Below are 27,717 nucleotides of genomic sequence, written 5' to 3'. Positions count from 1 at the left end.
AAAAATTCTTAAATTCATTTTTCAGTACTGCAAGGCCTAGTTCTCCAATTGAAATAACATTGGAGTTGCCTTATTACATTTAATAAGCGTCATTTCTAAATGGGAAAAGAGAACTGTTTCATGTTTGGTGTCTCTGGAATCCTAATTTAAAATCCTATTTTATGGTGATATTGGATTTTAAATTACAGTTCTGAAAATGTCATATTTAGAAAGTTGTCTTGCCTAACCTTTTTGGTGCCTGCAGCCTGTCTCTGTTCATAAGGCTAGATATAGTTGCCAGTTAGGCTTTCTGTATTCCTCCTAGACAGCCACACATAATGGGAGCTTAGGTGTCATTTGGCGGGCCACCACTGGCAGGATGGGAGGGAGGAGATGGGCCCAGCCTCACTTACACCTGAATAAGCTGTGTCCTGTCCCCCGCGCAAAGGGCTGCGTACCCACTGTAGTTAGTTGGAAGCCAGGTCAGGGAAGGCAGGGCATCTGTGCACTTTAGAGGCATGCCTCTAGTAGTTTCTCCCCACTTCAAAGGCATGAATGTGTATAAAAGGACCACCTCAGACACCACCACTTCTGGACCTCTGGATACTCTCCCTGGAAGAAGGACTGCTATGCTGCTACAAGGACTGCGACTCTGCTTGACTGCTGTTCTACAAGGAACTACTGACCAGCTGTCTGCTGCCCTTTTGCCTAGGGTGGAAGAACTGGGCCTGCAACTTCCTCTTGGACCCAGGGCCCAACATTGACTCAAAGGGATAGTCTGCTGGCCTCCTGATCTGAGACTCAGGGACAAAACAGGGTAACCAAAGCTGCTGAACTCATCTTCAACATGTTCCTGACTCCAAAGAGGTGTCTCTCAGGTCCTGGGACCTTGGTGTGTCTCTTGAGCTCTTAAAAGGGTCAAGCTTTTGGGCTCTTCACGACTGTGAATGTGTCTGTTTGCACCAGAACCACGTCGCTCACATGGAAAATCTGCAAGAGTCAGCGCACGTGTGGCTCTTCACACAGTAAACATTGTCTGCCTACGTGGATCACCAACGTGAGGCTCCAGCCTGCCCGTCTGTGATGTCCAGCCTGCTTCTCATGCCACAGCAACCATCTCCAGTGACACTCATCTTGCTCCAACGAACTTCTTCCACTCGAACGGGACTATTAGCGCAAAACTTGAGTAGGTAAACCATCAACAAGACTAATCTGGGTCTGTATCTGACCCGTGCTGCATCATGGTCAGCCTGAACTTTTGGATTTAACCCAGGCCAGGGCGACCACTTTATTCCTTTAGGCACAATACTGCAGTTCATTCTTTAAGAGTTCATAACTCCATTTCTACTGATTGGACTTTGGTCATTTAGGTTTTGTGGTATTTATTAAATTTTTCTCTATTTTTATAACCTAAAGTGGGATGTTTTGTGTGGTGTTTTACAGTTTGTAAAACTGTTTTACTGTTTGGAACGTTGTCCGAATACTTTACACATTGCCTCTAAGTTAAGCTTGACTGATCTGTGCCAAGTTTGCAGGGAGTTGAGCACAGGTTAATTTGGGGTTTACTTTTGCCTTACCCTGACTAGGTTTGTGGTTGCTGCTTAACCAGAGCTCACACCTCAGTCGACCAGTAACCCAATTTCTAACAGAGATGTACATGCAAAGCCTGAAGAAGCTATTCCTTTGGTAAAACAGGAGTAAGAATAAATATGTAAGCAGATTACACTGATCTATGTGAACAGGATATGACGCTGGGAAGAAAATCGAGCCCATATCTCAAAAACAAATTGCATTCGAAAAACGTCCGATATGACTCATGACTCAAAAGGACCTGAGCTTGTTAAAACATGTAATATGGGATGGTAGTGTAACTTGAGGTTTAATGGAGAAGACCATGCCTGATCTGCCCCAAATGAGTGCATGCTTGGGGTTGTCTTCTGAAAATCACAAGCCCTGAGCGAGGTTTGAGATGCCCTTGCCCAAACCCATAAAAATAGTACTAAATTGTCTTATTAACTTCATATCAGATGGTAGTAATATGTTCTACTTAAGAGTCCCTTCAGTGGCTTAGAACAGACTGCCTGTTGTAGGCATTAGGCAAGCCAGTGACAACACACACGATTAAATATTATATTAATCACTCTAGACTTGTACCTCTTTAACTGCTGTCATGCAGACTAGAAAAATGTAGATCATCGATCTCTATTGGATTAATAAAAAACAAATCAATTCATTTCTGGACTTCTGAACTTAAAAAACACCCAGATATACATTATATCTTCAGATTGTGCACTCATTACACTGTGTAGAAGGTTTGGAAAGTCTGTAGTTTGGTTGCTATTAATTAGTGGGAAGCCTAATTAGGTAACGTAAAGTCATAGTAAATGTTCTGATTGATGATGAATGGCCAGCAACTGATAGGTGTCTTACTCAGGGTTGGGAGATGTGCCAATACATGTCTGCAGAGAGGTTTGTGTAGAAGCTCCCATTCTGGCACTCTCTGTGCATGAGATGAGTCTGCTGGAGATTGTGTGACTTTTTATCCTTGGCGTGGTCTCCCAGGATTTCACATTCAAAAGAGACTTTGCTTTGAAGTAGGCCCACTTCAAAGGACACATTGGGTAAAAGAAGGGCACCCAAAACCACAGACTTTAGAACACTTCTGGAAACCAAAAGGAACCTCTGCCTGGAGAAGAGCTGAAGAGCTGAGGAATAAGAGCTGCCCTGCCTGTGACTGTGCTTTGTGGAGCTATCCTGCAGTTGCTGCTTCTGCCAGAGTAAGAGGGCAAAGACTGGACTTTGTGTGCCTTCCATCTTGAGAAGAAATCTCCAAGGGCTTGATTTAGAGCTTGCCTCCTGTTGTTGGAAGTCTCTGGGACAGCAAAGACTTCTCTCTGCCAGCACCTGGAGTCTCTGGAGTGACTCCTACTCTGCCCTGTGGTGCCCATCCAGTTCCTGGGACCCTGAAAGGAGAAGCTGGCAGCCTAAGAGGAGGAAATCCACGCACAGAGCGCCGTGCAGGGAAAAGATTGACACGACTCCGATCTGCAGCTGAAGAAACGACGCGCCACTGGCTCCGTGGCTGAAAATCGACACTCGCCGGAAATGCGACTGAAGAATCGACGCACGGAGCTGGGGAAATGACACACAGCATCGCTGACGGAGGTTAGAAGATCGAAACCCGTGCTACGTGGTTTTCGGATCCTCGTGCGGCTGGATTTCCGATGCAAGCACCGCCGGGCGTGTAAAAACAACGCAAGGCTTGCCTGGACCCGAGAGTGCTGACCGGATCGATGCATCGCTCTCCTGCGGAGAGAAGAAACGATGTGCCCGACCTGACGAAAGGACAAATGACCCATGGCCTCGCTCGTGAGCGAAATCCACACATCGCAAGCCCTTTTTGATGCACACTCGCCCGTGCAGCGTTATTTTTGATGCACCCAAGGTACATTTTCACGCTAATAGTGTTAGTGTGTGTTTTAAACAGGGAGTGCAGAATTATTAGGCAAGTAGTATTTTTGAGGATTAATTTTATTATTGAACAACAACCATGTTCTCAATGAACCCAAAAAACTCATTAATATTAAAGCTGAATATTTTTGGAAGTAGTTTGTAGTTTGTTTTTAGTTTTAGCTATGTTAGGGGGATATCTGTGTGTGCAGGTGACTATTACTGTGCATAATTATTAGGCAACTTAACAAAAAAAAATATATACCCATTTCAATTATTTATTATTACCAGTGAAACCAATATAACATCTCAACATTCACAAATATACATTTCTGACATTCAAAAACAAAACAAAAACAAATCAGTGACCAATATAGCCACCTCTCTTTGCAAGGACACTCAAAAGCCTGCCATCCATGGATTCTGTCAGTGTTTTGATCTGTTCACCATCAACATTGCGTGCAGCAGCAGCCACAGCCTCCCAGACACTGTTCAGAGAGGTGTACTGTTTTCCCTCCTTGTAAATCTCACATTTGATGATGGACCACAGGTTCTCAATGGGGTTCAGATCAGGTGAACAAGGAGGCCATGTCATTAGATTTCCTTATTTTATACCCTTTCTTGCCAGCCACGCTGTGGAGTACTTGGACGCGTGTGATGGAGCATTGTCCTGCATGAAAATCATGTTTTTCTTGAAGGATGCAGTCTTCTTCCTGTACCACTGCTTGAAGAAGGTGTCTTCCAGGAACTGGCAGTAGGACTGGGAGTTGAGCTTGACTCCATCCTCAACCCGAAAAGGCCCCACAAGCTCATCTTTGATGATACCAGCCCAAACCAGTACTCCACCTCCACCTTGCTGGCGTCTGAGTCGGACTGGAGCTCTCTGCCCTTTACCAATCCAGCCACGGGCCCATCCATCTGGCCCATCAAGACTCACTCTCATTTCATCAGTCCATAAAACCTTAGAAAAATCAGTCTTGAGATATTTCTTGGCCCAGTCTTGACGTTTCAGCTTGTGTGTCTTGTTCAGTGGTGGTCGTCTTTCAGCCTTTCTTACCTTGGCCATGTCTCTGAGTATTGCACACCTTGTGCTTTTGGGCACTCCAGTGATGTTGCAGCTCTGAAATATGGCCAAACTGGTGGCAAGTGGCATCGTGGCAGCTGCACGCTTGACTTTTCTCAGTTCATGGGCAGTTATTTTGCGCCTTGGTTTTTCCACACGCTTCTTGCGACCCTGTTGACTATTTTGAATGAAACGCTTGATTGTTCGATGATCACGCTTCAGAAGCTTTGCAATTTTAAGAGTGCTGCATCCCTCTGCAAGATATCTCACTATTTTTGACTTTTCTGAGCCTGTCAAGTCCTTCTTTTGACCCATTTTGCCAAAGGAAAGGAAGTTGCCTAATAATTATGCACACCTGATATAGGGTGTTGATGTCATTAGACCACACCCCTTCTCATTACAGAGATGCACATCACCTAATATGCTTAATTGGTAGTAGGCTTTCGAGCCTATACAGCTTGGAGTAAGACAACATGCATAAAGAGGATGATGTGGTCAAAATACTCATTTGCCTAATAATTCTGCACTCCCTGTACATGAAGACTCTTTTTGCTTTTTAATTGATAACTTGACTTGTGTATTGTGGATTTTTGTCGTTTTGGTCTTGTTTTGTTTAGATAAATATTTCCTATTTTTCTAAACCTGTGTTGTGTCATTTTGTAGTGTTTTCATTAAGTTACTGTGTGTGTTGGTACAAATACTTTACACCTAGCACTCTGAAGTTAAGCCTACTGCTCTGCCAAGCTACCAAGGGGGTAAGCAGGGGTTAGCTGAGGGTGATTCTCTTTTACCCTGACTAGAGTGAGGGTCCTTGCTTGAACAGAGGGTAACCTGACTGTCAGCCAAAGACCCCATTTCTAACAGGGATCATAACAGTTGTGGGGAAATAGGATAGGCTATGGACCTGAGGTGATGCATCCAATAGAGGAAATTGACACAGTGTATAAACAATATTTCTGTACTACATGAACATTTGGTGCATGGCAATTTAGGCTAGCCCTTTATTCCATACACGTAGAGATGCCACCGTTGACAAAAGACAAGGAACTATTGCAGTATTGCACTAGAACCCTCCAACTTTCCCAAACATTTCCCTCAAATGGACAAAATCTACTTTATGCATGATTACATATGTTCTCCCATCCCCATGGTGAATCTCTAGCAAAACAATCGACCTCCAGGAAAGTGGACCTGCTTAATTAACAAATCCCACGTTCACCTCCAAGAGCATGGTTTTCACTTATCACATGTTCTCAAGTCATTTTGCAATGTTAAGGGAGATACTTAACCTTGAGCACCTGTCAGAGCCAAGGTTCAATGCCCCATTTCCATGCCTGCATGAGTAAGTCCTACCCTTGTTCTGGGTTTAGCACCATTGCCTCAGGTACATGTGGTATATATCCAGGGGGTATATGTGGTATCTGTCCAGGAGGATCCGTGTTGTGCACTTGACTATCTACCACATGGATTGTAGCCAGAGCTGCATCTGAGCACTTTCAAGCATTCTCTGATATGTGGAGTGGCTTCTGTTTTACTTTCTCAAAGTAAAGATCTCAGTTACAGGCTAACTTTACTTTATGGTCAGGGAGATTGGCATCACCATTCTTGCCTTGTCTTATGACCAGCCTAAGACCGGACATCAAGCAGTATGGGGCACCCTAGACACAGTGTTCCCCAAATGTAGACTGGAACTGGGAGTGATGAATGTGTTTCCTAGTAATTGGCATTACCAGTGTGGCATCATAACAGCCTTCCTTAGGCTGGGGAAGCTAGTCTTTACCCTTGAGAGATGAACACTAACTATCTCCAATCACCCAGTGTGTTGCCCTGACAGATGTCTCCCGTCTTGGGCCCCTGGAAGTGTTTGCAGAACATAAGCTGAATCTGGTATCCTTGAAGCTGCTGTCCTCAGAGGAACTGCATGGAGAGATCTCCGACACAGGTCCTACTAGATACCTCTTCATGGATGGAGCATTTTGCTCAGGAACAGGCATAATCCAGGAATATATATCCAGATGCTTTGAAAATCAGCTAGCACTCTAATCTGTAGGGGGTTTCTAGGCCACCAAGTATCACTGCTAGTGAATGGTGATCAAGAGTCAGCTGTCTCGTTTTCATTTCATTTGTCTATTTTCATACAGTGTTTTCATAAAATGCCTTAACAATATTGCAAAACTACACAAAGTAAGAAAGCGCACAATTAAACTATGAAAAAGCATCATTACTCTTAGAACAAGGGGGAGAATTGATCTTGACATAGCAAGCAAAAAAAGCTGTCAGCAAGAGCAGAGCGGACGGAGATAGGAAGACTAATTAGTTTGTATGTACCTAGGAGAAATGGAGTGCAATGCAAATTGAGTGAAAGGAGAATTTGGGGAATTACAAGTGAGGCAGAGTGTGATGGGAGGCAGAGATGTTGTAAGGTATGGGCAAAGTGGGCAATTGACTATGACGCCCAACTTCCAAGGGTCCCTTTCTCTTGCTCCCTGTCTGTTTTTTCTCCCTCATTGGCTTTCATCTTCCCTCTCTTTCTCTCTCGTTTCTCTCTTTTTCCATCCCCAATTCTCTCTGCCTACTCCTGCTTCTCTCTGCCTATCCCTTAGTCATCACGCTTCACCTTTTTACCTGCATCTCTTTCTGTCCTTCACCTTTCGCTTGTGCTATCATTTTTCTCCCCGTCTGACTTTACCTCTCTACTTCACTGTCCACCTCCCTTTAACCTACTGTTTCCTCCTGCTGTCTTCCGTGTCCCTCCCTCTACCTCTCGCCTCTTTCTACCTCACTTTTCTTAACTCTATCTCTCTATATGTATGTTGGTGTATCACATCTCTCTCTACCTCACAAATCAATCAATCAATCAATATTTGTAAAGCGCGGCTACTCACCCATGAGGGTCTCAAGGCACTGGGGGGAGGGAATCAAATCAATATCTCCACACCCCTCTCTGCCCCTCTCCCCTGCTCTTTACTCCAACTCTCTCAAACTCACTAACTCTGAGGCCTTGAATTAAGTGAAAATGAGTGAGCAATTGAACATTGTTCTGAATAGGGGCCTCCAAAATATTTCTTGCCTGGGGCCCCAAAAATCCTGAGAATGACACTGATGAGAGAGGATCAATAAGTGGGGTTGGGCGTAGCAGCCAACAGTAAAGAGGCATAACTGACACGGAGCATGGAAAGGTAGTCAACAGAATGAGACATGACGACAAGAGAAGAGAGTGGAGTCTGAAGCCTCTAAACACTAGCTGGGAATTTATAGGAGTCCTGGGCAGTTCAGCTCAAGTGTGATTGAAGAAGTGATGGAATACAATCAAGAAGGCCACTAAAACAGTACAATCATGGTCCAGATGAGGAAGGAGTGTGGAAAATGGCAGAGGTGCATATTTCGCAGAGATGTTTACACGTGAGGAAATAGGTCTACAGAGATGACAATAAAAGAGTCACACATTGAATCCCAGTTGTGGGCAGATAGAGAAAGGGGAAGTTTAGAAGGGGAAATCCATGAAGGATGTCTGAAGACTGGAAGAGTGGCAGAAAGAATGTAAGATCTGTTTCTGCTTTCCTTGCTTAGGATTAGTGAGTGCAACATGCTGTGGTGAACAATGACTAGGCTATTACAGGTGGTATTGTTAGTGTGTAGCATGCTCTTAAAAGTTGGAAAGAAGGTCAACATCTGAAAACAGTCACACAGAGTAAAGTCCAATAAAAGGACGTTGTAGAGGCAGCAGGCGCGTGGTTTAAGGAACAGAGAAGAGGAGCAAATGTGGAACCTTCATGCACACTATGTTGGTGGGGATGCAGAAAAAAAGTGACCAGCAGAAGGCAAAACACAAGTGGATAAATGTCTGATCCCTCTACTGCGTGTCTTGAACCCTAGTACCAGGAACATTAACATGCTCTGTAGTTTTCATGTCATAAAATTAATATTGTGTGACGTGCAGTATTATTAGGCTACATCTAGGTTTTTTAATATATGTATATTATAGTACTGCTATTGCGTTGTTAGTTTTACTTTTTAAACACATCAACATTTTAGGTGCTTTTATTGAGAATTGGATTCGTGCACACTGAATAGTTCAAGTTACATCTGCGTTTTGAAGAAGTTTACCTGTCTTGCTGTTTTTATTTTCAGGTGTTTAATGAGAACCTCACTGGCCTTGACCCTACAGTCACATCTCGTGTTATTTATGATGGTGGAGTTTTTCTTGCGCCAATCTTTGGCGACATGCTGGCAACTGCGAATGAGCTTCCCCAGGTAAGGACATGGCATGCATCATTCCGTTACGAACTCATACATGTGCAGATGACAGTACTTACATTATGAAACATAAAGGAGAAGAGTGCGTGCTAAAACATAGAGGGCTAAATATAATACAAACTCTAAATACATTTGCAATAAAAATGCCAAGACTTTATGAGGAATAGTCACAATGGCAAATTTGGTCGTAAGCGTGGTCAGGACGGACTTAACCTTACACCTGGCAAGAATTCACAATGGTATTTCTGGCATAAGACATTAACGTGCCGGTGCCCAAAGCCCTCCTCTTAAACACGCGGCTGCTGCAATTAAATTTGATAACACGGAATACTAAGGCAGCGTAATCTTGAACCCATCCCGGGCCTCTTCAATCCATTTAAAGCCATTCCCTGCCACTTCAGCTCACTCTGGCAGTTTTCTGCTTTCTCCCATTGTGACACTTTCTCTTCCTCCGTCTTTGCCATATGTGTCTTTTGCTCGCAGCAAATGCTTGAGGCAGAAGAATAAGCTCCGGCCCTTAAAAATAAGTGCTGGTGCTCAGCACCGGAAACGAGAAGCACAAATTAAGCACTGACGTGTGCGGAAATTTCCAACACGAGTGCAGAATTCACCCCAAATGTAAATGAAAACTTGCTTTCCAAGGCATGATTAGATTTGGAAGATTGTGAAGGCCCACAAACATGGTTGTTTGTTGGCATTTACAAATTTCTCTCATTCCACCTTCCACCCTGGAAAGAGTAGAAGTTTTACTCAAGCCAAGGACTGGTGTATATTAGTTTCCAGGCTGAGGAGGGATCATCTCCAGATTTTTGGGGGGTACAGAGGAAGTGTGAATTTGCACAGGTGATCCCTTTGCAGATTTCTCCACCATGAACAACTCCACATGGCTGGAATAGGATCCCACAGGGATGTCACATTATCTTCCCAGGAATACACATGGAAACCTGCACCTGGTGCAGCTTCCCATGCTGTTTTTGCTGGGAATGTTTGTTAATTCCAGAAAGTAATACATCTGCACTCCCTTGTATGAATGTGTAAATCTAAGAGTATAGACTAACCTTTTTGTGTACCAGGCACTAATATGCAGTAAAAGGCTAACATCAAGATGCCTGTCTTTGTCACTATATATCTGAAGATAATGTGTTTTTAATTTGTTTCAGCAGAAACTATTGCTTATTTCAAAATTTATTATAGAGGTTTCAACATGCCCAGCAACTGTGACTTTTGCTTATGGTGACATTTGCAGGAAGCACAAGAGGCCTTCAGTGGTGCCTTCACTAGTACTTGCACATGTGAATTTCCTCTGAGATTTAAATATTGTAAGGACATGCCTCCTTTTACACGATCACCCCAAAGATTTGGGCTAATGCTCCTGATTTTGGGGCTCTGAGAGTACACTGAGGCCTGCTAACCGGGGCTCCTTGTCAGTGCTCTGACCTTTAAAAGTGTATGTTTGATTGGCTTACACCCTATTGGCATGTTAACCTACTTACAATTCCCTAGTAGAGATACCCAGGGCCTGTACATTAAAGTGTCATTTATGGACTGCAACAATTGCAGTACCACCACGAGTGTGACAAAGTAAAACATGTCTTCCCAGACTGCCATTTCTGGCTGGTAGAGCAGTTTTAAAGTGCTAACTCGATTTTGCCATGTCAACTAATGACAAAGTCCAGACCTTCATTTGTGATGTATATATGTCACCTTCAAGGTAGGCCTGTCGAGCCCTAAGGCAGGGTGCTGTATTTTAAAAAGTAGGACGTGTTTTTGTATGCCCTATCAGTAAAAACTTCAGATTGTTGTTTTTACTGTGGAAAGGCTAGCAGCTCCATTGGCAAGTACTGGATTGTATGCTGACTACTCAGCTGTGCTAACAGCTGAATAGTACTACTAAATTTGGTACTTCAAGTTTTCAAAACAATTGTTACATTAAACCCAATGTGATGTCCAAGTCAAATTTAATATAGCTTGAGTAAAAGGCAGCTTTAGAAAGTTGCCCCACTCCCCTGCCCAAATTAGCCAGTGGCCATTTCCAGTTGCTGTCTACACACCAAAAGAGGGGTGAGAGGAAAAAAGTCCCTTGTCCGCCCTCCCAAATCACTGAGTCACTATCACACACAGGACAAGGAAAATCCATAGGTGACTCCAAAGACAACCTCTATCTATTTATCAGACACAACTAAGATGTTAAAAATTGCCCTCTCCCACTGATTATGGCCTGCTTCATCATCGGGCTTTGCTTCCACATCCCTGCGATAGCCCACGTCAGGGATGGAGCAAGAGGGAAGGAACACAAGGCAACACAAAACATGGTTCACTTTTGTGGTAGTTACTTTGACCGCCAACATAAGCTTTTTCCTGAAACAGGGAGAGATAGGCTCAGCCTGCTGAATGCGATGCCCGACAAGGGAGGTTCGGTAAGAGCAAGGGATTTTACATTGGGGTCAAACCATGATGAACCATGATGTCCACCGACATACGTAGAGTCCTTGAGTGACAGTCTACTAATCTGAATAGAGGTACACCAGATGAATGACAGGACGTGTTCATTAATAGGGATGGTGATACATTGTATTATTAATCCTTTGATCTGGAGTTGGTCTCCTAAAATGGACGAGAGAAACCAAACACAATTTCACAAAAGTTTGCCAATATTTTCAAACTAACCGCAAACTGTGATAATTGCCAATGCTTATTTGCAATTAGAGTGAAAAAGCTCTGATTTACGATTTACTTCATAATTTGGATCTTTGGCACCCTCTGGTGGTTTTTGATTATTTAAGTGTCTAAAAATTCATAAAAGTAAGATCTATTTTTCTATTTTTATAAATTGGTGTCAACTTTCCTTTGTGTCACATTTTATTTTACTCGTTGCTTGCCTGGCTGCTCGAAGCCGCAGATATCCATGGTTGAGCTAAGATTTTACAAATTAGCCCGAGCGGACCCAAGACAGGTTTGCGGGTTTATTACACGGTGAGGTTGCACAAACACATCATAAAATGAACCACATTTCCTCAGTGAACATCACTCTCAAGTGACACATTTTATTTCACAGAAGTGTTTATATAGTGAGCAACCTAGTCTGAAGGCCCCAGAGCACTGTATAAGAACATCAGTCTCTGGTAATTGGCCCATGCAGAAAAGGTAGTGGGTAACATACAAGCCATCAGTGGAGTACTGTTTATGGTATCACAAAGAGATATACATTGCACGAGTCATGCACTTACCGTTAAACTTAAGCATACTTTTACCTACATGTACCAACAGTGGTAAACATGAAGTAATCAGTATCTTTTCCTCATATTCAGGTTGCAGTACATGTGAATGGTATCCCAGCCACCTGTTCGGGTTCTTGTTCTTTTCAGTATCTTCAAGACATGACTCCCACAGTCACGGATATCAAATATTCTTCAGGTATGCAACTTATGTACAAGGTAAATCACTGAACATAACCAACCCGGCACCAAATGGCCACCTTACACAAATCCTTTTGATATGCGTTGTAATATTTCACATTGAAAGTGAAAGCAGTAAAACTATTAGATGGGTAGCAAGGCGGGTTAATGAAGAAGTCTGTAGTGGTAAATATTGATGCTCCCACGCCTCCTTGCATTTGGATTAATTCACTTAGGTGCTCATTATGAGTTCCACGCATTTAGGGCCATATGTACGAACACTTTTTCCCATAGACACAGAATGGGTAAAAACCTTTGCTACATCTGGCCCTTAGTTCTCCCATTCCTGCCAATATACACAGACCTTAATCCAGCGATTATGAACTATTGCCCTAGGAACGGGGAGTGACACAAGGACACATGAATAGCAGGCCCAAGTCTGTGATTTGTCCTCATTCCAGCCAAAATAATGCGACCAAATCTGCACCCATCTGCAACAGGCTTGGGCCGGGTTGTAAATGGATGCAGGACTTTGTGGAGGCTCGTGGTGCGGGTGTCAGGAGGAGGTGTTGGGAAGGGGACCAGGAGGGATCATGTGAAGCTCCTCCACTTGTGTGCAGGAGGAGGCTGAGCAGAGGCCACATACAGCCTCTGCTCAGGGAGGAGTGCAACACTGCACAGAATTCCTGACGTCTCTGCCTTAGAATGACCGTTTTGGTATTAGCAGACCTGATGATACATGGCCCGGAGACACCACACACATTGAAATGTCCTAGAGTGGTATCTCCCAAGGTGTGCCTCTCCAGGCCACTGGATACGAGGTCCTTCTTCGCATGAGTAATAGTTGTTTTTTCTATGAAAATAGTGTGTAGGCGTGTTAGGTAATAATATTCTATATTTCTTCATGTATAGCTGTTTTTTTATTTTATTGAACCATAGTTCTATGTTTTTAATGTGATTCAACTTGTCTAAGAATCTGATTCACTGCGTTTTTGTGCATGTATGTTTATCATATATACTCAATGCACAACCACAAGCTGAAAATCCAGTCTCCTGCTTCCCATTACAGGGAACAATCTACTAGTATGACGGATTATCTGTAATGGCAATTCTGTGACTAGATACAAGGCTCAGGGCATATCTGCTGGTCGATCCACCAACAAATGTGTAGGTTTCTGTTTATACACAAATGTTTCAGAGTTGGTTACTTGCACTAGAATGTAGCTCCTACAAAGAGCGAGAATCGTTGTATTTTTAGGGCAGTAGAGGAAACTATGCACCCCGGTATTTAGAGTACCAGGGGAATGGACTTTCCTTCACAGAAAAATATAACAAGTGAAAATACCTGCTTCTGCAAACTTCTGCTTTGTGGAGATCAGGCAAACCACTGCAGAATACATAAAGCACTCAACCATGTTTTGAAATCTACACATTTCATCAATTTCCATGTGTACTCCTCTAGTGATTTGTGAATCAGCAAAATTAGTATTGTGGTTTGACTCCAATCAGTGAAAAATGCCAGGGCTCCTGCCTTACCTACTGAGAAGTACTCGATGCAGGCCCTAATTTACGCAGCACAGAGGGTTATCACGGTGAGGACCATTGTTAAATAGAGGGATTTTCCAATACTAGTTGTTAGAAATGGGGTCTTTGGTTGGCAGTCAGGTTACCCCCTGTCCAAGCAAGGACCCTCACTCTAGTCAGGGTAAGTCACACACAATCCAATTTATCCTGTGCCCACCCTCTGGTAGCTTGGCACTGAGCAGTCAGGCTTAAATTAGAAGGCAATGTGTAAAGTATTTGTGCAATAAATCATACAATAACACAATATAGCACCACAAAAATACACCACACAGTGCTTAGAAAAATATATCATATTTATCTGGGTATTTGTAGGTCAAAACGATAAAAGATGCAATAAGAAATTGTAGAGATATCACTGGAAAGTGATATGAAGTGTCTTAAGTCTTTAAAAAGCAAAGTCTCTTTCAAGCACAAAGTACCTGGTTTGGAGTGGAAAATCTCGTCAAAGGGCCGCAGAGGAGGAGATGCGTGGAAAAATGGTGTGTGTGTCGGTTTCGCCCCTTCACACACGGACTTGCGTCGTTATTTTTCACGCGGGGAAGACGTGAGTCATTTTCCGGCGTGCAGACAGTCTCCTTCTGTGGGTCGTGGGATTACCAGATGTCCCGGGGTCTGTGCGTGGAATCCTGGGCTTGTTATCCGTCTGCGCGTCGTTCCGGTGGGCTGCGTGTAGAATTTTCTCCCCTCACGGCAGGCGTCGCGTTACTCCCTGGAAGTCGGGCAGCGTTGTCCAGACGGGCCGTGCGTCGAAGTTCCGGTCGCACCGCAGGCGTTGCGTCGATCTTTTCCTTGCGGGGTCGAGCAGCGTCTCCCGGATCAGCGTGCAGTGAATTTTTCACCGCAGAGCAAGCTGTGCGTCGAATGTTTCGGCGCACAAGGCGTTCAGTTGAAAGAAAGAAGTCTTTTTGGTCCTGAGACTTCAGGAAACAGGAAGCAAGCTCTATCCAAGCCCTTGGAGAGCACTTCTGCAGCAAGACAGGAGTTCAGCAAGGCAGCAGGCCCACAGCAAGGCAGCAGTCCTTTGTAGAAAGCAGTCAGGTGAGTCCTTTGAGCAGCCAGGCAGTTCTTCTTGGCAGGATGCAGGTTCTGGTTCAGGTTTGTTCTCCAGCAAGTGTTTGAGGTGGTAGGGCAGAGGCCCTGTTTTATACCTAAATGTGCCTTTGAAGTGGGGGAGACTTCAAAGAGTGGCTTAGAAGTGCACCAGTTTCCCTTTCAGTTCAATCCTGTCTGCCAGGGTCCCAGTAGGGGGTGTGGCAGTCCTTTGTGTCAGAGCAGGCCCTCCACCCTCTCAACCCAGGAAGACCCATTCAAAATGCAGATGTATGCAAGAGTACCCTGTGTTTGGGGTGTGTCTGAGTGAATGCACAAGGAGCTGTCAACTAAACCTAGCCAGACGTGGATTGTAAGGCACAGAAAGATTTAAGTGCAGAGAAATGCTAACTTTCTAAAAGTGGCATTTCTAAAATAGTAATATTAAATACAACTTCACCAGTCAGCAGGATTTTGTATTACCATTCTGGCCATACTAAATATGACCTTCCTACTCCCTTCAGATCAGCAGCTACCACTTCAACAATGTATGAGGGCAGCCCCAGTGTTAGCCTATGAAGGGAGCAGGCCTCACAGTAGTCTAAAAACGAATTTAGGAGTTTTACACTACCAGGACATGTAAACTACATAGGTACATGTCCTGCCTTTTACCCACACCGCACCCTGCTCTAGGGGTTACCTAGGGCACACATTAGAGGTGACTTATGTGTAGAAAAAGGGGAGTTTTAGGCTTGGCAAGTACTTTTAAATGGCAAGTCGAATTGGCAGTAAGACTGCACACACAGGCCTTGCAATGGCAGGCCTAAGACAAGGTAAAGGGGCTACTGGAGTGGGTGGCACAATCAGTGCTGCAGGCCCACTAGTAGCATTTAATCTACAGGCCCTAGGCACGTACAGTGCACATTACTAGGGACTTATAAGTAAATTAAATAGTCCATTTGGGTATGATCCAATGTTACCATTTTTAAAGGGAGAGAGCATATGCACTTTGGCACTGGTTAGCAGTGGTAAAGTGCGCAGAGTCTAAAAGCCAGCAAAAACAGTCCAAAAAGTGGAGGGAGGCAGGCAAAAAGTTAGGGGTGACCACCCTAAGGCATGTCAGGTCTAACACTAGTATAATAGGTTAATATACGGTCACGCTGCAGTTTTCCTTTCCCTCCCTTCAGACTTCATGTCTTACGAGGCGTCCTGGCCTGGTAGTTCAGGATGGACGGTTCCTATTGAAGCAAGGCTATGTATATGCCTAGGTTCTGAATGGAGTGGGCCGTGCTAAAAAATGATGGAGTGGAATGTGGCCACCAGAAATTAGCAGTGGCTGAGATAAAGCCAAACATTCAACTATTACTTTTTTTGTTTCCAGTTATCTATGACAGTCACATCTAGATGAGACTCATGCTGGAATGCTTAGTTTGTGGCTTGACTGTGTAGAACATAATTAACCCAAACTGATACAGACTATAGTAACTACATAAAAGCAAGGTTGTGTCAAGTTTGGTCAACCAACAGACACATCCGTGCAGGTTGTTGACAGTAATTCACCATGAGAGCAGTATTTCTGCTATGACCTTAATGCTATTGATGAAACTGACACAGGATGTTGTTGGTGCTTGTTGTCAGGGCCGGACTACGAACCCAAAGAAGTCCTGGCAACTGTACCTTAGTACTCAGAGTGAGTTCTTAAAACTGCATGGCAAGGTACTAATGCACAGTTCTAAGACCTCCTAGGTGGTGTGAAAATGCGAGCTTGCTGCTGTTTTGGGGCCGAGTTTGCAGCACTTCTGCAAAACCAGACCACAGTCACAAAACCGGCCCCCACCCTTCCAGCCCACTGGGAAAACGCCCGATGCCCGCTGCGGCCAGTCCGGCCCTGCTTGTTGTCCTCATCAGACAGCCGTTTATGCGTGTCACCAAAACCCTCACCGCAAGTCATCACAGATGGGATATTGCAGCAGCCATGTTTACCCTCCTGCTGAATGCAAAAAGTGAAGTTACTTGCTGTTCTGTGCTCATTACTACTGACATCTTTGGTCCTGATTCTTAACTTGGAGGCAACACACATAAATCAATTATGCAAAACTAGGTCGCAAGCTATAGTTAATATTTTCCTATCCATAAATCAAAATAAGGAAGCGATTTAGTTCGATTCATACACATCTTTAATTGTGTCGCATTTCATTGCCTATGGCCCTGCACCTGACCTCACTGCTGACATCCCAAATGAAGTCATTGACGCCATTATTAATGGTATCACACGTGCCATCACCAAGGACAAAATCAAGAACATCACTGCCAACATTGTGCATGGTATAACCTCTCAATAAAAATTGCTCATAGGTTAGGATTTCCATCTAAATATATTGAGAATTAGATTTAAAATGGTAATGTGCAATTATGCTGTTTTATGAGAGTATGTAAATTGTTGCGGTAAAGAGTTGACCTTTAATTTATCTTTTAAAGATGATGGAATCCGAGTGACCATTTACGTCACTGGATCCGGTTTCACCAACGAGAGTCAAGAAGTGTCCGTACAGATCAACCAAACAAACTGCAAAATCCTCCAAGCAAATTCAACAAGAATCATTTGTTCGACATCAGCAATGCCACCGAGAGGAACCTACCCAGTCACTGTGCAAGTGACCCCGCGTGGCTCTGCAGTGAACAGCAGCGGTGAAAATATTTTCTTGACAGTAGAGCCGAGAATTCTCACCATCAACCCTTCTACAGGCCCAGAAACAGGTTTGTTCCAGCAGCATCCTTTTTACTTTCAGTTTTTGATTGATTAAAGATGCTTAGCGGTGAGGGCAAAGCTAATAAGATTAACTGGAGTTAGGTAAAACGTAACTACCTCGTATGACTGACAAGGTATGGCCTTCGGGGTTTGCTGCAGGGCCAGAGAAGGCTACAGTATGGTGGTAGTGGTCTGATGGAAAGAACCAAGCCAGAAACAGTTTACATTGATAATGTTCAGAACCATGCTTGAGCATCAATAGTCAACAGTTTAAACATTTGGTGTCTGCTCCACCACCGGATTCAAGGATCCTCTCATGACTCCCAATTTTAATATTTCACTTCGGGACATAATTCAGTGACAACCGTTTAGTGTAAAAGGTCATTTATTTAGGACAGGATTGCAACAATAACATAACCTTAACTTTCGGTTCAAAACCCCAACTTTAATAACACCCCACCCTTTAACATCTCCTCGCTCATCCTTCCACTCCAGACCCTCATTTCGCTTCCATTTCCCTACACACTCCCCTTTTCCTTTCAAGCCCCACTTGGTTCATGCGTACCCCCACTCAGAGCCTTCATCTGCTTGTTTATTCCCTGGAAGTGTGGCCAAGCCCGCATCTGACTCACCACCCTCCCCAATCTACTGTCAACCAGCACAAACCCATTTGGCGTTTTGCTGCCCCCCCCATCAAAAACAAACTACTGAAACGTAACTGTCTTACTCCCAATCTCTGACCCACATGCTTTCACCCCTCTGATCCCCCACCAACAACCTCAATTCCATCAAATAATAAGCGTTCCCTAAGGTTGACAAATGTACACCATCGGCCCTGAAAAGTGCCTCGTCCTGCTCTGTTATATCCTCGTGTTTCAAAATCTTTATCCCTTGCGCCCAGCAAAAAACCCTCATAGCTCTGTTGCGCTTCCTGCAAGCCCGCTCCATGGCTCCATATTTGACTGCCCCTCTCCACACTCGCCGAGGTACAAACTCCGTCCATACCAAACAGGTGCCATGCAACCTCTGCTTGATGAGTTCCAAGTCTCTCTGCATATGTTGCAGTAGTGTGAGTCCTGACAGCTTTACCAGATAATTTTCACCTAAGTGAATAATTAGCAAATCAGGACACCCCCTATTCGACAAGTGAGATGTAATGAAAGGAAGCAGGTTACCCCACCTCATGCCGCTTTTCCCCCACCACCAAACCTCATGTCGGCTACTGGAAAGTCCCAAGGCCCGACCGTAAATTTGTTTTTCTGCAAAGTTTGCTGCCCAATGGATAAAGGAATGGCCTACAAGCCATGTAACCATCTTGCCATTCGATGGACCAGATGCATCTCCTGGAAAGGAAAAAAGATCTGTAAAACATGTTTTAAAAAATTTGGACCCCCCGATGCAGAAAACCGCTGCTGCCCTTAACCAGACCTTCATGGCCTCACATAACGCTCACAGCACCTCGACTTCCAACGACCTATCACCCTGATCTTTGCCCAGTCCCAACGCAAATGCACAGCAGCCATAGCTGCCCCGATTCTGAACGAATGCGTGCCAAAATCCATAACCCGACGGCCTGTCTGCCCCAGAGCCATCCTCAACATGTGTAGAAACTGAAAACTCGTAAGCTTGGACCCAGACTTATGTACAAACACCCCTGCTTCTCTCGGGGAAAACTTCAAACCTTGAAAACTCATCCACTCCAATACTGGACAAGCCAGAGCATTGCCCCCTTTCTACAACCACACCCATTTCCCCTTCCCTAGCTGATCAGTCTTAGAACGTCTAAGCCAGATCCCTAACCGTTCTCCATGTAGGCAAACCTCCTTAAATCGCACCCCTACGTCCTTCCTGACCCCCAACAATTCCGACACACGGAACGCACAAAGAACATCCACACCATACATAAGCGAAACAATGCCAACTCATAATTGTCCGCACAACACACTGGCAGCACATGCAACAACTCCAGCAACAAGTCAAAACCAATAGGTTCTCTAGCCGCCATACCCTCCACTGATCTGCCCCTGCCCCAGCCTTTTAACATCTTACCCAACAAGTCATCTCTAGCTGGATCCTGACCGAAAAACAATTTCCCGTGAAAGAAAATCCCCGCCAGTTTACCGCCAATTGTCGCCGGTGACAAACCTTTTTGTATCATGAACAGTACAAAATGCAACGCACGCTGCTTTAACTGTTTACCATCCTGCAGCCAAAAGTTTCCTGAAAACAACTCAAATGATTGAAAATCCAACCATGCCAGCCGGTAACTCTGCCGAGTGGATTCCGCTAAGGACATCTCCACTAGCCCTGTGATCATCATGCCCCCCCACTCCCAAATGTCTGCCGGGACCGCAGTCTTGCTCCGTTCGGCTCCTGGTGCCAAGCTGTGAAAACGCTGCCACTGTGAACGAGACAGGGAATCCGCAATCTCATTGTATACCCCTGGTATGTGAGCAGCTTTAAAAACTACATTCAATGACAAACACTGCAGCATAAACTGGCGCAACAAGCGCAAAACCCTAAGGTCCCTTGCCCTTTGTCTGTTGACTAGTTCTACGACTGTCATGTTGTCAACCCTGAAAAGCACTGTTCTGTTCGCTAGCTCCTGCCCCATACTGCCATTGCCACCAGGAGGGGAAAAAATTCCAAAAAGGCAATACTCCTCCCCTGTTGTATCCCTTTTGCCGGCCATGTTTCGGCACACCACCTGCCATCCCAGAAGATCCCAAAACCCTTGGCCCCTGCCGGGTCTGAAAAGATTTGCACTTGCCACACTGTCTCTTCCTCACAGAAAAACATAGACACCCCATTAAAATGCCTCAAGAAAGTTTCCCACACCCTCACATCCTCTCTCAAACCCACTGACACTCGTATTCGGTCGTGTGGCAGTATTGCTCCAGACATAGCCAGGCCCAGCCTCCGACAGAAAGTCCTGCCGCCCCTGACTACCCTGCAAGCAAAGTTGAGGTAACCTAGCAGTTTCTGTACAGTGCGCAGCTCGATCTTGCGGGAGTCCCTCACAGTGCCTAAAAATTCAAGCATTTCTTTGACTTTTTGCGCTGGTAGTCTGGCTGTCAAGGTAAGGGAATCTAGCTCGATGCCCAAGAAAGTTAGGACTGACAGTGGTCCTTCGGTCTTTTTCGGAGCCAAAGGCACCCCCATTTGTCATGACAATTCCTGAAAGGCCAACAAAGCCTTCCCGCAAGCCCCCGAAGCAACCGTCCCTACGAACAGAAAATCATCCAAGCAATGGGTCACCGCACAATGCCCACTCACTTTGACGAAAACCCATTGCAGGTAAGTGCTAAATGCCTCAAACAGGGCGCAAGATATAGCACAACCCATGGGAAGGACCCTGTCCATGTAAATGGCCCCCTCAAATTGCATCCCCAACAAGTCAAAATCTTCTGTGTGTATGGGCAGTACCTGGAAAGCTGATTGGATGTCACACTTTGCCAATTCTGCCCCACTGCCACACCCTCTAACCAGTTTTATGGCATCATCCACCAATGCATAAACTACCCTGGTGTCCTCGGATGCAATGAAATAATTGACAGATGTGCCCTCCAGCCATGACAAATGGTGGATCAGCTGAAATTCACCCAGAGCCTTCTTTGGCACTACTCCTAACGGGGAGCTCATAAGCGTTTCACTCGGCCAGTCATAAAAAGGCCCTGCAATTCTGACCAGTGACACTTCCTTATCCAATTTACTCCTTACCACCTGTGGCAATTCTTTTGCAGACCGCTAGTTGTCTGCACACCGCCTCACACACGGACCTTGATAGCTGAGCCGAAAACCCTCCTGGAAACCCTTGCTGGCTTAACAGCTGTGGCCCTGTCGGGATATGTATGGAGCCAGGGTATGAGAAAATCCAGCTTATTTGGCATAGGAGCCCTTTGGTACAGATTGCCCTGCATGCCTCTACCTTTGGACGCTCTCCATTGCTCTTTTGGGCTGGAGAGCGAAAAACATTGCGTGATGGGGGTGACGGCCCCCACACTTGGAGCAATCGTGTTTAAATTTGCATGGTTGTCTGGAACAGAAACCCTTGTTAAAGTTCCAGCACGCTCCCGTCGTAGGTGTCGGGGTTTACTGACCCACACCCGCCCCTCCTTTGGTGGGACGAGCCTGAAACGGCTTGTACACTACGGGCAGGCCGCTGGCAGTATGCGTAGATGCCGTGGACTGCGACGACGCCATCCACTGCATCCATAATTCTGAGTCTACATCCGTCCATGGCTTATCAGAATTGACACTCACCTGGGCCCTGAACTCCTCATCATAGCTCAACCAGGCAAAACCCCTGAAGTGCATTTGCGCTTTCCGTATGATATCCATATATTTGAAAAGTGCAATGGCCCTATCTGGATACTTCTCGCAGTATATACTTGCGAAAATCTAAAAGACTGAGGTTCAATTATCCATTGTAATTGGAACCCTTGGTCTCCGTGCTAGCCCCCACTCCTCCTCTTTGAAGCCCTCCTTGGCTTGGATATCCCTGTGTAAGGGTTTAAACACGTCCACGTACTCATGCTTCCATATTGTCTTCTTCGTTTTATCCACAACATGCAAACCCAAAGGCATAGCCAAACCCATATATGGAAGCCGCTTCTTATGTCCAGCACCCTCTTTGTCGTCTGACTCTGCAGTCTCCCCTGTTACCTTGGATCCCCTTTCGCCCCCAGTTGTGTTATTTCCCTGTTGCTCCTTCCCACTTTCTCCACCCTGAGAGCCTTTTTCCGTTGATGTGTCAAGAATTGAACAATCACTCACCCCTATGGACTCACGCACAGGGGCTCCTCCAAACCCACACCATACCCCCAAACCGACCACCATTGCCCCTTACCTCTTCCTTGTGCCCCCAAAGGACGCAAAACCTTCCGGGACCCTCAGCAATTTGTCGGCCCTTGCCGCCCTTCTTGTTGTTCACCACCAATTACACGATCCTGCAAAATAGGAGCGGAAAGAGGGGTTGCGCCGCTCCTGCGTCCTCTCCCCCTCCCTCTCCCGCTGCTCACCTCTGCCTCCCGAATCTCCCCATCATCCCATTCATCCAGATCTTCATCATAATCGAGTTCCAACACATCCTCCTCACCCATCTCCAACCTGTTGTCAGCACCACCGCTCATCATCATGTAATTCGACGAAAAATCCTCCTGTCCCACATGGCGCACACCATCTCTGCGTTGCCCCCAATCCTGCGGTGTAGAGAAAGCCACCGAAGGCCCCTCTAGTGCTTCAGACCAACGTGCTGAGGCTGTGTTGCGCCCCGTTGGCATCACCTTCTTTCTGCCAACCTCCGGCATTGGCATTGACATTCCTCACCAATCGTGGCCGTGTGCGCCACTAGCACCCACAACGCTGCCTAATCCTCCGGCCGCACAAGCCTCCTGTTCCTTCCCGCTCTCTACCTGCGGTACCCAAACCCAGCTGCCCCTACCTGCTGCCTGTGGCGTGGGCCCTGCGCTCCCTGCACTCTCAGCTGGCCTCTTTAGTTGTCTGCCACTTGCCCCAGCAACTTCAGGCTTCATGCACAGTTGGGCCCACCTGTCCTCCGTTTCTGCTACTATGCGGCGCTGTTCCCTTATCCTGGACTTCAAATCCCATGCCTCGCTCATGTCGAGCCTGCCTTGCCTGGGGCTACCCTGTTCCAGGCCCGCTGGGGGCACTAACGCTCCATTCCCCACAGCCATCTTGGATTGCACAGTACCTGCCTTGCCTTTACCTGGACCTCCTCCCTATTTGGGGGCCTTGCCCTTCTTTTTTATTGTTGGCACAGTGGTGCCTGCTGTGTTGGCCCCATCTCTATGAAGGGACAGGTCCATGGGGGCCAATTCCATACTGAGCCCGGAAGTTCCTGGTCCCCTTGTTCCTGTAGGGGGTTCCTCCCCCCACTGGCTGCTCTTGATTTCCTTTGCTGCCCCCCCCTGCTGTTCTCCTGCTGCCTCCTCCTCCTGCTGTTCAGTTGCAATGGTGGGGCCCTCCCCTTCATCCATTTGGCTGGTGGGGGAGGCCGCACCTCGTGCTCTCCCCACCACCGCTTTTTTGGGCTTTTTACCCCGTTCTGGGGAAGAGCATGCGGCCACAACTGCCGCTACCCGGCCAGACGCGCTCCGCGTCGGCCATACCATTCCGACCCAGGCCTGGTCCAAAACTCCAGGCCTGAGGAGGTCGGATCAGCTGGCTTCGCCTAATACGCGAAGCATTGCCTTTACCGCCTCAGCGTCATGGCTGGTTGCCATGGCGCAGGCGCGGCCGCTTCTCGCGTGCCGAACAAAGTGTAAATGTAAAGTCATTTGTCGGCCCGCAACTCGCTGTAATTTAAGTAAAGCGGTCGTCGTCGTCGTGATAAACGCCTGGCCGCTGCATACAAACTAAGTGAAATCTGTCCCCCAGCACCTCCCCCTAAACGAAAAACTTGCCACTTGCCTGACTTTACAAAATGTAACTTGCCCCACGGGCCCAAAACCTAAACCACGCGATGGGCTGTGCGGAAAAGAGGCCGTTCCCTCCCCCCACAACCCCTTTTATTCCCAACCCCTAAAACCCACCCCCACTTACCTTAAACCTATCCTGTCCCACATTGTCACTTCCCTCTCCCGAAAGAACCCACGGAGAGACTAGAGCGAGTCTCTCTCTCCGCGAGCCCCTCCAAAAGATCAGCAGCTTCCCGGGTAGAAACCGAGGAGCTGGGCAGCCAATCAAAATGCATCCTATGCTAGCCTTCTTTATTGGTGTATGGCCACTCAGGAATAATTGTGTGGATTAAAGATCCATGTCGTTCCAGTGCCCCCTGTTCTGATGGACTCACTCACTCTCAACTGTTTGTAATGTCTCCCCTTGCCGAGCTCACACCAGCCTCATCTCGGTCAGATCCCTAAGATGATTGTAGACACGTGGGTGAAGGAAACTGACTCACGCACCTCAGGGCAGGCTTAAAAACCGGCATCTCTTTACGGATGCACAAGTCTACCTCTCTGTGGGTGCCCGGGCCACAGACAAAAACATATTTTGTGTGATAGCTCCATGGCCTTTATTTAGGAGTCGCCAGGGGTCGTAGCTGCCTTTGTGACCCCTGGCTTAAGGGGTGGCAAATTCAGTGCCAGGAACACAGGGGCAGCTCGTCCTTAGGGACCTCAGTTGGGGCTCTATTCTGTTTTCTGTCAATTTGTATTACCCTAATAGTGAATAATAGAACATTATTCACTATTAGGGTAGTAAAAATGGTGTACAGTTGTTGGAAAATGGGTTATTGGTAAGGGCAGGTAGGTACCTACACTTAGCAATAGGCCACTAACCTCCACTAAGGTCCAGTTAGGTCTCAGTAAAATTAAACCCAGCTCAACCCTTGGTAGCTTGGCAACGAGCGTCAAGGCTTAACTTAGGAGACAGAGTGTAAAGCATTCAAATATCACAAAACAGTAATTAAATAAAACACGGGAAACAGTTTATAAATCCAAAACCAATTTATAAAAATAGATTATATTTGTATCATTAAAATGACACCAAAACGAATAAAATCGGATAAGGGGAACCGGAGATATGAATTTTTAAAGAATTATTATTTTCTTAGCGCCTAGAAACAAAAAGCGCCAATCGGGTCATCTGGTTGCACCTCGACTGGGGCAAAGTCAAAGTTTAAGGCCGACCGCGATGGAGCCCTGCTCGGCTACAGGATGCGGGAGGCCTAGGTTGAAAGTATACCTTCACACTCAGTCTTTTTTTTAAAGATTTTCTTCAGCGGGAACGAACCTGCCAGTCCAATCGAACCTCCTGGAGCCCTTCTCCGGATACGCGATGCTGGAATCCTGGTGGAGATTTTTACCTTCAGACTTAGTCGTTTTTTCGAGGTGAAAATCCTTCGACTGGGGTAAACCTGGATCTTGATCCGACGTCCATGGAGCCCTCCTCGGATACGCTGGCTGGGAGGTCCCGGTCAACTTTTTACCTTCGGACTTAGTCTCTTTTTTGGAGATTTTTCTTTACCGGGACGAATCAGCAAATCAGGCCGGGTCACGGTTGAGGCAAGCCGGCTAGAGTTGCCGCGGCGGGTCGGTCCCTCTATGGAGCTTTTTTTCAAAAGTTGTCCAAACTTCTCCAAACTTCTGGGGCTTCTCCCAGATGTCCTTTTAAGGTTCTTTTGGGGTCCACAGCTCACCCCAAGAGTCCAGAAGTTCTGAGATGGTCCTTGGGGGTGCGGACTACAACTCCCAGAATGCACCTGGCGCAAACTCCTTTTTGGCCACTGGACAGTGGTCAGCTGGTCGCTTTCTTCAGGAGTTGGTGCAGGGGACTCTGGTTAGCAATTTTTCACCTGTAGCAAACAGGGAGTCCCTCTTTGAACCAGTTCAAGCCAGGCAAAGTCCTTCTTGTGGTGAAGCCCAAGTGTGCAGCTGGTGCAGTCCTTCTGAGTGCAGGTTCCAGGTGCAGGCCAGGGGTCCAGCAGGGCAGTCCTTCTTCTTCTGTCGTTCTTCCTTGTTGGATGTGGTAGGGAACTGAGGTGTGGGTGCAGGTCTGCCAGTTTTATCCTTGCTCCTGGGTGAAAAGCAGGGGGGTCCTGGTTCTCCAATCAGGTGCAGGGTCCTTCCCCCTGTGATGACCACTTCCTGGGAAGTGTGGCAAAAATCAATCCCAGGAGGCAACATTCTCTAAAAATCCATCATGGCTGAATCTGATTTTTGGAGGTTACATCTGGCTGGGCCCACCCACTGGTGTGGCTAAAAATCATAAACACACCCCTCTCGTGCCCTCTCCTAATCTAATCAAGGGGGCACCTAGTTGTCTGGGGTTGCAGGATGTGGGGGTGTTGCTGGTTGCTCCAAATGTCCTTCTATTCCTTTGAAGACCAGTTTGGCAGCCCTCCCCCTTCCTGCCTCACCATCTGCTGAGGGGAGATTCCCTCCCACAGGCACATTCCTTTGTGTGAAGCCAGGCCACTTCACACCTCATCAAGGCAGCTTGGCCAAGCTGCTCAAGGCTGGCCAATCAGAGCACAGCAGCGAAAACAATGCAGGGCTGAAATTGGCAACTTTTCAGGTAAAGTTTAAAATTTTTTACCTGAACAAGTTATATTAAAGCCCACAACTGGAAGTTGTGGGATTTATTACAACAATTAATTTGATACCAAACTCTTGGTATGCATCATTTAAGGAGACTTTAAAAATTAAAATAAAGTCTCCCCCTTCTAGCCTATGAAGGCCATTTACTACAATGAGGGAAAAACGAATTTGGCTGTTTTTACCTCACCAGGGCTTATAAAACTATTTTTATAAAGTCCCTGCTTATAGTTACATGGCACCTAGCCCTAGGGGCACATAGGGCACACCTTAGGGGTGACTTATATGTAAAAATAAGGTAGTTTAAGACTTTGGAACTACTTTTAATTCCAAAGTCGAATTTGCATATAACTTTAATTTAAAAGCAGCCAGCAAGGCAGGCCTGCCTTTACAATGACACTGGGCACCTCAGCAGTGCACCTATGGGTGCACCACCTATGCTGTCGTCCCTAAATCTACATGCCCTACCATATACTAGGGACTTATAGGTAGGTTAACTTAGCCAATTATAATTAGCCTAATTTGCATATCCATTTTACACAGAGCACAGGCCCTGGGACTGGTTAGCAGTACCCAGGGCACCATCAGAGTCAGGAAAACACCAGCAAAAAGTGGAAAATGGGGGCAAAAAGTTAGGGGGCCTCTGCAATCAGCCCTGTTTTCTCACAACAGTTAACTGGGAATGTGGCCCATCCATGGTGGCAGCTGAGGTAAGTAAAAATACTTTAAAAAGTATATTGTGTGCATGCTTGCGGGTGAGAGTTTGTTTGTGTGAGAGAGTGTGTGTGTATGTGTGAATGTGTGTGTATGTGAGTGAAAGTGGAGGTCAAAGGCCACATGATGTCACATCCTCTTAACTGTCCAGTAGGATATTGCAGTTCCTACTTTGGAAGTTGATAAAAGAATTACCTTTGAAGTGACAAATCAAGTGATTTAATGTGAATTTTGACACCACTGTGCTTCTGTAGGCAGGTGGCAAAGTCAGTTGTGTGGCATTTATGCATATTAGACTGGTAACATGAGTACCACTGAGGTGTTTTCCATCGAAGAGTGACAGGTGTCCTCAGTGGGTGGACTCTGTGGGATGCAAACAGTATGCTTGAAATTCAGTTTCTGCTATCAAAGAAATTGTCGTGTTGAGAGCCCAAATTC

The 27,717-nt window shown here is 46.0% G+C and overlaps 1 protein-coding gene across 1 annotated transcript in view; it reads left to right on the top strand.

The window, feature by feature from the left end:
• Positions 1-27,717, top strand: part of PKHD1 (PKHD1 ciliary IPT domain containing fibrocystin/polyductin) — a 1,684,711-nt gene that overhangs the window by 383,950 nt on the left and 1,273,044 nt on the right. The window contains exons 25-27 of the mRNA XM_069236642.1: positions 8,624-8,746; positions 12,058-12,163; positions 17,236-17,514. Of these exons, the coding sequence (XP_069092743.1) occupies positions 8,624-8,746; positions 12,058-12,163; positions 17,236-17,514 (508 nt within the window). The remainder of the gene's footprint in view (positions 1-8,623; positions 8,747-12,057; positions 12,164-17,235; positions 17,515-27,717) is intronic.

The sequence above is a fragment of the Pleurodeles waltl genome, chromosome 5 (assembly GCF_031143425.1).
Source record: "Pleurodeles waltl isolate 20211129_DDA chromosome 5, aPleWal1.hap1.20221129, whole genome shotgun sequence".
Taxonomy (NCBI): domain Eukaryota; kingdom Metazoa; phylum Chordata; class Amphibia; order Caudata; family Salamandridae; genus Pleurodeles; species Pleurodeles waltl.
Note: the sequence above shows the minus strand (reverse complement) of the source record. Positions and strands in the feature narration are given on the sequence as shown.